At 58.3% G+C, this 10,032-nt stretch overlaps 1 protein-coding gene across 1 annotated transcript; it reads left to right on the forward strand.

Moving 5' to 3' along the window:
• Window positions 1–1,230: 1,230 nt before the first annotated feature.
• On the forward strand, window positions 1,231–9,261 carry NKX2-2 (NK2 homeobox 2). The gene is made up of 3 exons (XM_063330947.1): window positions 1,231–1,421; window positions 7,472–8,249; window positions 8,555–9,261. Exons 2-3 carry the CDS (start codon window positions 7,991–7,993, stop codon window positions 9,112–9,114), a joined length of 819 nt encoding a protein of 272 aa, XP_063187017.1. The 5' UTR covers window positions 1,231–1,421; window positions 7,472–7,990; the 3' UTR covers window positions 9,115–9,261.
• The last annotated feature ends 771 nt before the right edge of the window (window positions 9,262–10,032 follow it).

A 10,032-nucleotide genomic window follows, 5' to 3' on the forward strand; every position in this document is an offset into this window, starting at 1 on the left:
AAAATACGGCAGGTGGTGGAGAGAATTCAGATGAGGTGAGATGGAGAAGGGTCCCTGTGACCTTCCCTCTGGCTCCAGCAGTCACCAGTGAACCCTCTCCTTCAAGAAGACTCTGTGCTTCCTCCTAGAGAGACGAGGGGTGATGGGGTGAGGGGTGATGGGGGTGGGGTGGGTCTTGTCCCGAAAATGTCTGAAGCATGCCTCAAGGGTTACGCTGCTGCGGACCCTGGGGGTTACAATGCGGCAGCACAGCCTTTCGCTGCGTGGGGCTTGGATTCCAGGGAGCTGCCCTGACTTCACCTGGGCCCGATGGCGTGGACCCCTTCGGGGTGGGGGTTGGAGGGCAGCAGCCACAGGGCTTGCCTTGCAGTGGGGCTGTGGTGGTGATGGTGGCAGTGGTGGTGTTTACCTAAGCCACAGCCTTCGGAAGGAAGATGGACTGCCAGGCTCGGATGCCCAGAAAGCCCTTCTGGCCAGCTGTAACCTCTTCGTGTTTCTATCTGTATTCGCAGGGGGGGTCGTACCTTTTGCAGGAGCCTCTTGCCACCAGGTACCACTTTCCATCCCCATCCCCAGTCGGACAGCGCCACTCCCCCCCCACACACGCACCCCCCCATCACCTTTTCTTCGTCCCTCCCCTTAAAAAACACACATAAATAGATAAAATTACCATTATAAAAAAAAATAAAATTAAAAACAAAAAACGAAAACCAAAATGGGGCAGAGGAGGGGGGCTGCAGCTGGAGCCGTCTCTGGCAACCCAGCTCTAATCTCCCGCAAACCCCCGCTATCAAAAGCTTGGATCAGCATATCTAATGTAAACGAGCTTTCACACATAAATAACGTGCCACATCTGGCTATTTGGTTTTTATAGCGTCTTAGCTACCGAGCGATTTATAGAGGGCGAGCTTGTTAAAGAGCAGCCCGGGCTGGGCCGGGGGAAGTTGAGGGCTGCCCCGAGGCGAGGGAGGTGTGAAGAAGCGAGGTGGGAGCTGGGGGCGAGGGAGGATTTGGGCAGTGCTGGGTGCCGGGGGCGGGGGGGGGCCGGAGTCCCCGCGGCGGCAGAAAGCGGCTTCTCCGCATCTTTGGGGAAGGGGGGCCGGGGGGAGGGCTCTGCCCCCCGGGGGAAGAGGGGCCGGCTCAGCGGCAGGGCCGGGGCAGGCTTAAAAGAGCCATCCAGGAACCGGCGTGTTTGCGCTTATAACCAATTTATTACCGCTGAACATATGGCCAGTATTTCGCCTGGCGTCACTCGCCGGGGAGGAAAGCAAACAGACCGCGCGATGTAAAGCCGGAGGAAGGAGCGGCCGCCCTGCACACGCCGGAGACAATGCGAGAGGCGCGGAGCCGCCGCCGCCGCCGCGCTCAGCCCCCGCCCGCCTAGGGACCCCCGGCCCCCAGGTGGGACCCCCCGGCCCCAGGTGAGCCCCGCCGCGGTGGGCAGGGGGGCGGCGGGGTGTCCCCGAGCGGCAAGGGTCCGCGTCGGTGACAGAGCAGAGGGAGAGGGGGTAAAAAAAAGGGGGGGGGAACCCGGCGGAGAGACGGCTTGGGGAGCAGCAGGTGGGAAGGGGCTTGCGGGGCGGTGGGGGGGGGTTGGGGGCCGTGGGGGACGCAGGTAGAAGTTGATGCTGAGCGGCCGCTGGAGGAGCGGGGAGGTGGGGCGCGTCCCCCTGCCCCGACGGCGGGGCTCCGCCGGCCCGGCCCGCCCCTGGCTCCGGTGAGCGCCCGGCCGCCCAGCCCGGGGAGGGGAGAGACGGGGGCACTCCCCCCCCCGCCCCCCCCAACGCTGCCCCGACGGCGGGACACTTCTCGGCTGCGACGGCAGAGTACGCCAGAGGACCGGGAATGGCCCCGGCCCCCGCCCGGCCCCGGCGCTGCCCGCCGCCCCGCTCCCCCCTCCTTCACTTCTTCCCTTCGTTTCCCCGGCTTTGCCCACGCCGCTCGTGTCGCCCCGACTCGGGACCGAGTACTTGGGTCGGGTCCCCCCGGGTGGACCCTTCTCCCGAAAAGAGCCTGACACACGCGCCCCCCCCGCCCGGAGCAGGGCGTGCGACCAGCGGAGTCTTCCTCGGGGGATTAACGTGGACCAACCCTTTCCCCCCACCACCCGCCCCCGGCATCCCCACTCGCGACGCGCACCCACCAGCTACCTGCGCGGGCTCCCCGCTAAGCCCTCCGTGTTGTGCGTGCGGGTGCGAGAAGTAAATTCAGATAAGAAAGTGCTCTCGGCCGTAAATCCCCCGCATTCCCATCGCCCGCGGCGGAACGGGCCGGATTTTCCTTCCCGAGGAGAAACATCTCTGACAAAGCTTAATCGCGTTGGGACACGTTTAATCATGAGAGAGACGGGAACGAATACAGCCGGGGGGCTCGCTGGGGGCGGGGGGGGAGGGGGGGGCATGAAACGTTTGCCCGGCAAATAGAACAGTTTATAATAGAGTGGAAGGGGAAGGGAGGCCCCGGGCCGGGTTTAAAGCTTCCACCGGGGAAGGCGGGGGGGGGTGGAAATTAAATAAGACAAACAAATAACTGGGTCGGGATGCGGGGGGCTGCGGGCTGCCGGCTTTGTGCTCGCACGCATGGCCTTAACAAACTGCCTCCGCCACTATTGGCAATATTTTCAAAGATCTCATTAAAGTGCATTTATCAAAGCCCTAACATGTGCCCTCCGGCTCTGACATAACCCCGTTAGCCCCCAGGGAGGAGGGGGGAAAAAATCCCAATTTCTATTACAATTCGCCACCTCGGGAGGTTGGTTGGAGGGCAGGCTAGATCTAGATCTACAAATTTATAAGTAATATCGGTGAATAGTGAGGATTTCTCCGTCTTTGAAGCTTCGGGGGGAAGGAGATAGAGTAATCGTGAGAATAGGAAAGCTTATTTAGATTCCTATGTCCTGGAGAAGATTTAATTGTCTGCGGAAGAAAGGCAGGCCGGCGCCGGGATTTTGGGGGTGGCAGGGGCTTTCTCTTGAGCCTCGGTAGGGAAAGCTGGTGTCGGCTCCCCTTCTGTATACGGGAGAATCTTCCCACTGTTTTTCCCTTCTTCTTTTTCTTTTTTTCTTTTCCCCCAAAGCATCCTTAACGCCTTTGTTAATGCTATTTTTCCAGCCGTGAAAAGAGACGGGAATTTCACCCCGCAGAAACTCCGAGCCCCGCACGTTACAATTAAGTTCTTGAAAGCGACGGAGGATTCAGCGGGCTCTGGTACCTCCTGATTTGAGGAAATACGATTTTTTTTACACCCCCTCCCCCGGCCAGGATGCCGGTGTGCGAGGCAACCCGGTGCCGTGGGTTCCCCGTCCCCGCTCCCTTTCCCACGGCCTGGCGCCGCCGCGTCCCCTCCGAGCCGGAGCCGCCGCCGAGCCGGCAGCATCTCTGCGGAGCTACCGCTTTATCCCGGGAAAAATGCAATTTAAAACCCTCTGTGCGGGGCTCTCGGGAGGTATATTTAGAAGCGACAGTTTTGTTTTGATTTTTTTTTGTTGTTGTTTGTTTGTTTAGTTATTTTATCACCAACAAAAGATGTCCTCTGTAAAGACGCGTCTCTCCTTTCCCCTGCCACACTTTAAAACAAAGAGGGTGTTGCTTACAGGGGATGCTCCCGAGGTGAAGCTCCTAATAACAATTAGCAGGAGCGGCATGGGCTGCGCTTCCCTTTCCCTATTTATTTCAAGTGTAGCTCATTCTGAAAGGTAAAATAAACCTGTCCCTCTAACAAAGGCTTTGTGTGGGCTTCGCTAATCCGTACCGAGCGGCAAGGTGCAGTCCTCCTTGTTTATTTATTTGTGGTCTGGAGCGAGGGAAAACAATAGCTCGCACCTTTGGTCTAATCAAACAGTAAACTAATCCACTTGACGGCTGTTATCGGCGATGCGATGCGGGGATGGGTTAGAGGTCAGGGCGAGCAAACCGCGCTGGGAGGGGGGAAGCAGTGGAAGGCTCCCGCCAAACACCCTTTTATTCATTTTATATAAATAGATTGTATTATTATCTATGATATATGTATATGATATCGCTCGACAGAGAAGGAAATGAAGTCGGGGGCTTAAAACAGAGGGAGAGACCCGGCGCCTTGCGGGGAGCGGGAGCGCTCGGGCCGCCGGCCGGAGGAGAAACTCTTGAGGGGAGAAACGAGGCACCGCGCCGCGTAAAAACACGGCCCACGGCCCGCCCGTGGCGTGGGGAAACCCCGCTCCGCCTGCCTTGCCGGGCACCGCAGCCGCGGAGAGCCGCTCAGAAGGGCTCTTTCCCTCTCCTGTCCCCCACCGAGTGTCTCTTCCTCCCTCTTAAGAAAAAAAAAAAGCTTTAACGCCGCTAAAATCAACACCCACCGCCCGTGTGGTGTAGGGGGGCGCTCCCCACGCAGATGCTGCGGGGGGGCGGCGGGGGGGGATAAACAAGGGAGAGGGAGCGGAGGCGAATGGCGGGTGTTTGAGCTACCTGTGAAAGTAAACAGGTAAACACTCCCCCGCTAGCAGAGGCACTTCTCCTGAAGTGCATCCACTCAGCCTGTGTACACGCACCGTGCCGCCGGCCACCCGTGGGCTTGTGCAAATAACCCCCCCGCCCCGGGCGAGCCCCCAGGGGCAGCGGGCTGGGGACCACCCCTGGCAGGCTCTTTAAGAGGGACACAGCAGGGGGAAAGGGTGGCGGGGAGCACCCCCTGGCTCTGTCGCGATAGTCACCGGGCTGCCGTCGGGTTTTCCCCCTCCCAGGCAGCGCGGCTCTGGGCACAGGCTGCGTCCCGGCCCCGCGACCCCACCTGACGTCAAAGGGCCGGAGCGGCTCTCACGTCACCCCCCCGCCGGTGACGTCATGGCGTCCCGGAGGGAGAGGGGTCTCGCCCCGCAGCGTTGCCCGGGGAGGCGTGGGGCTTTGTGTGTCCACCATTGTGGCCGGCCCGCGGCGACCCCCGGGGCCGTGTCCGTCTTCACGGCCCGGCCTCCTCCCGTGGGAACCCCCCGCTCCCGCCGCCCCGTCGGGCCCCACCTTGCGAGGGGTTTGCAGGACGTTCTGCCCGTGCTGTGGCATTTGCGCGTCTGTTTGGGTTCGTGTGGGGTTGTATTATTATTATTATTATTATTATTATTATTATTATTATTATTATTATTATTATTATTTAACGTCCGTCCCTTCACACCCCGGCCCGAGGAGCGGAGCTGCCCGAACGGAACGGGCCGCCAGCTCCGCCGCCCCGGAGGTGCTCTGCCCGTCCTTCCTCGGCTTGGCTTCTTTATTTCGGGACGTTGTACGGTCCTCCTGCCGCTGTCGCGATTGTCGCTTTTATTCCGTCTATTTTTTTCCCCCTCGGGAAGGAATTAAAACCCCATCCTGCCCCAAGCGAGCGAAACGCCGCCGCCTCCCCCGCTCCGGGCAGGTCGAGCCGCGGCGGAGCTGGGGTGGGGGGGGGCGGGAAATAAATCAATCGATAAGGCCGAGATTTGCTGGAAATTAAAGCTCTCTGCCTGGTGCGTGTCTCAAGCCCCTCCCGCCGGGGAAAGGGGAGCGGAGCGGGGGAGCGCCCGCCCGAGTGGTTCCCTCCATATCGAGGAAGGACTCCGAAATGGATGAAGAGATAGCCATTGAGTGCGGTTGAATACCATGACAACTAGGAACAACCTCAGATTTATTCCCAACAGTTAGGACACATTGAAAGAGGGCGTCAATCACGTATTATTTCGCCACTGAAATAAATGCAAAAACTGCGCCGAGACAAAGGGTTCCAACAGAAGCCGGACATTTGTCTACATTGCGGACATTGTTTCCAGCTTAGCCATAGGGTTGTATTTGTGTTTGCGCGGGTCCGACCACCCAGGATGTGCTCAGGGGCTCGCTTAAAAAAAAAAAAAAAAAAAAAAAAAGGGGGGGGGGAAAATCCCTGGGCATTGTCAGCCACATCACATACTTTATGGGAGGCAGGGTGGGGGCTGGGGGAGGAAAGATGAGGGGAGCGCGGAGGGAGAGGAGGGGAAGGTGCGAACACATTGATCGGCAAACAGGAGGATGTCTGAGGGACCATCTTCCTCCCCTTCCCACCACCAGCAGCACCATTCCCGCTCCTGCCTCCTGGAAGAGGAACTCGGCCAACTTTTCTTTCCCAGAAATAAAGGTGGTGGTGAGAAGCCCCTTCCCAGATTGTAGCCCCCCCCACCCCGCACACCATCATCATGCCCGAGTACAAGCCCGTCCCGGGCCGGGGTCCGGCTGCGGGGCGCTTCGGAAAGGGAAAGGGAAAAGGAAAAGGAAGGGGAAAGGGAAAGGGAAGGAAAACGTCCGGGCCATGCCCGGCGAGGGTACGCACGGCCAAGGGTCCTCGGCGGGTGCAGGAAAGGGCAGGATGAAGGAAAATGAAAATAAAAGTTAGCGGCAGACAGATAGAGAGGGAAGAAGCTGGGAAGGGGGGCGGTCTGCAGCCTCGGGCCGGGCAGGGGGAGCCTCTGCTCCGCGCCTTTCCGTCGTCACCCGCGTCCGCGGATGCTGCGGGGCTCCGCGGCTGCCGGCGCTGTGTGCGCGTGTGACACCTGGAGATTACGGCCTTCCAAAACGCCCTTTGGAAAGCAACCCCTTCTTTATCCCCCTCCTTCCCCAGGTCCTGGAAAATAAAGGGAAAAGGAAAAAATGAATTCAGTCCAATTTGAAAGTCCATTGGGCTACAGCCCATTAAATTAACCAAGCGGTCTGGGTTTTATTCCCCTGGAAGAAGGAGGCAAAATCAATGAGACCTCTTCAAATAAAGCCCCCCCCCAAGTAATCACCTCCCGGATCTCGCCGGGTCGTGACTGACGATCGCATTTTGCCAGTTCAGTTAATTTCGGAGCAAACTAGAATCAATTACTTGCTGTTTAATTTCCAGCGTTCATCCCTAAGCCTCAACCAAAATATTGACCTAGGCGGTTTAGATAAGTTGGTCTCTTGCCATCTGAGCCGCCTCTCGTTTCGGTCCCGCGCGGGCTCTGAGCGCGTCCCCGCGCAAAAAAAAAAAAAAAAAAAAAGGAAAAAAAAAAAAAAGCGCTGCCACCGGGTTTGCGTGGGCGCTCAGCCCGCGCGGGAGGGGTGGGAAATCGCGCACCCAGCTTCCCTCGCTCCTTATCGCTCCCCCCCCCCGCCAATTTTTTTTTCCCCTCCCTGCTTTTCAAGGCAATCGGTGGAAAACACACTTTGGAGCGTGCGGAATATCGGGCTGGTGTGCGAGGCTCTTTGTATGTAAATACTGTGTTTAAAAAAAAGAAAATCACACCCTCCCTCTCTCGCTGACACACACACACACCCGCGGAAGGGCCCTCCCCACGCCGGTAATTAACTGACACGTTATACCACTCATCACCAATGGTGGAAGCTCGGAGCTCGCCCAAAACCCGCAATTTCACATCTGCAAACACTGTCTTCATCCACTTGACTTCCAAGACCCGCCCACACGTGGCCAACCTTTCCCGGGTTTAATGTATTTTTTTTCTCCCTCCTCTCGGCAGGTTCATGTGTGGGGACCAGCCTTATATGGACTGTTCGCTCCAGCAATGGCTCGGGTTTTTCAAGCGGCAGGCACGGGTTCGGGGTGTTTAAGCAAGATCCAGAAGTGATCTTTTTTTTTTTTCCTTTTTTTTTTTTTTTTTTTTTTTTTTGGCGTGTCTGTCCCCCTTTCCCCTGGAGTTACAAACTATTTCCGAAGCCAGCTGCTGCTCCCGCTCTCTGAATTTCCCCCGTGGCAGAGCAAGCCCGTAGAAACCATCGCCGCAGAGATCCACCGCTGCGGCCGGGGCTCCGCTTCTTCTTTTGCACAAAACCCTTCGGTTATTTTTCTATAAATCCGTATTATTCTTTCTTCTTCTTTTTTTTTTTTTTTTTTCCCTCCTCCACGCGTGCCGCCGCCCCCGGCTGCCGTGTGCGTGTGCGGTGCTGCCGCCGCCGCTCCGCGTGTGCGTGTGCGCCCGTGACACGGCGGATCGGCGGAGCCGCTCCTCCAACTTTCCTCGCCTAAATTTGGCCGGACCATGTCTCTGACCAACACAAAGACGGGCTTTTCGGTGAAGGACATTTTGGACCTCCCTGACACCAACGATGAGGACGGCTCCGCCGCGGAGGGCGGCGAGGAAGAGAGCGAGGCGCCGGAGCCGCCCAAGAAAGCGGGAGTTTTGGGACAAACCCCCTTGGACACTGTTCAGACGCTGCCTTTGAAGAACCCTTTCTATGATAATAGCGATAATCCCTACACGCGTTGGCTGGCGAGCGCCGAGGGCATCCAATACTCCCGTGAGTACCGCACAGCGGGGACGGGGACGGGGCAGCGAGCGGCTCCGCGCCCGCGGGGGCTTCCCCGGGGCGGCGGGGCGAGGGGGGTGGGCTACCGTTCGCCACGGGTGGCTGAGCCCCGCGCCGGTGCCTCCATCCATCCCTTCTCTACGGCGGGGGAGCGGCCGGGCGGCGGGAGGGATGCGGGGTCAGCGGGAAAGATGCGGGATCGGCGGGAGGGATGCGGGGGGCGGCAGGGGTTGCGCAGCGCGGAGCCCCCCCTCCCCCCCCAGGCCCCCCCCCCCCGCTAACGGGACTCTCCGCAGTGCACGGGCTAACGGCCGGCGGCGGTGGCCAGGACCCCTCCGGCAAGTCGCCGGAGCCGTCGGCCGACGAGTCGCCCGACAACGAGAAGGAGGCGTCGGGCGGGGGGGACGCGGGGAAGAAGAGGAAGAGGAGGGTGCTCTTCTCCAAGGCGCAGACCTACGAGCTGGAGCGGCGGTTCCGGCAGCAGCGGTACCTGTCGGCGCCGGAGCGGGAGCACCTGGCCAGCCTGATCCGCCTCACCCCCACCCAGGTGAAGATCTGGTTCCAGAACCATCGCTACAAGATGAAGCGGGCCCGGGCCGAGAAAGGTATGGAAGTGACTCCTCTTCCCTCCCCGCGGCGGGTGGCCGTGCCGGTCTTAGTCAGGGACGGCAAGCCCTGCCACACGCTCAAAGCTCAGGACTTGGCAGCCGCGACTTTCCAGACGGGAATCCCCTTCTCCGCCTATAGCGCCCAGTCTCTACAGCATATGCAATACAACGCCCAGTACAGCGCTACCAGCAACCCCCAGTACCCCACAGCACACCATTTGGTACAAGCTCAGCAATGGACTTGGTGAAGGCTGGAGGGGAGAGCGCACACACTACCCACACACACACACAAACACACACACACAAAAGGAGGAAAAACAAAAATAATAAAGAAAGAGAGAGAAAGAGACAGACTGATGCTCCAAAAATAAAATCAAAACTGCGGGGGAAGGAATGGAGAGGGAAACGCTATTATTATTATTATTATTATTGCTATTATTATTATTATTATGTTTTTTCCCTCTCCCGTTTCTTTTCCCCTCCATTTTTTGGGGGGTCTCGGTTTCATTTCGGGGGGGGGCGGGGGGGGGAAGGGAGGGGAGGTGTTTTTGTGCGTCATTGTTTACAGAAATTTTTGCGCCATTCAGAGTGGTCCTGTCTACCTACAACTAAAATAAAAAAAGGGGGGGGGTAAATCGTCACAATTAAAAAAAAAAAAAAATAAAGAATAAAATCCCCCCCGCTGCTCCTGTGGTTTTGTGAGGCAGGTGCGTGCGCCCCCGGAGCGCGGCCGCCGTACCCCAACAGGGAGACCTCGATCGCTTCCCGTTCTTAGGACGATTTTCGGTCGCCTGTAACCCCCGACAACTATTAGCGGCCGTATTTTTATATCTCGTTGCGATTATCGCTGCCCTGAGTAGCAGCCAGGGCGTTCATTTTGTTTTTATCTTACTTGGGGTTCGCGTACAACTAACTGTTCCCCAGTAACCACGAGCAGAGGAAAAAGAAACGCGGGTTAAACCCTCTCTGCCCGCAGCCGCAGGAACGCGGACCCATTGTGCACAAACCCAGGCTTTCGATATTTTGAGAAGAATTTTAATTTTTAAAAAGCTGTGTTTCGAGGGGAAAAAAAAAAATAATAAGAGAAGGAACCGCTAACAACGAGGAACCGGTTTTGTTCGACTTCTCGGTGTGGCCGGCGCCCGCGGCCGCTCCCTGCATCCCCC

This window comes from Chroicocephalus ridibundus, chromosome 3 (assembly GCF_963924245.1).
Source record: "Chroicocephalus ridibundus chromosome 3, bChrRid1.1, whole genome shotgun sequence".
NCBI classification, from domain to species: domain Eukaryota; kingdom Metazoa; phylum Chordata; class Aves; order Charadriiformes; family Laridae; genus Chroicocephalus; species Chroicocephalus ridibundus.

Excerpts from the sequence above, each read along its gene's own strand:
- NKX2-2 (XM_063330947.1), top strand. The coding sequence starts at position 7,991 with ATGTCTCTGACCAACACAAAGACGGGCTTTTCGGTGAAGGACATTTTG. Across the intron at positions 8,250-8,554 it reads CGAGGGCATCCAATACTCCC|TGCACGGGCTAACGGCCGGC; the intron begins GTGAGTACCGCA and ends GACTCTCCGCAG.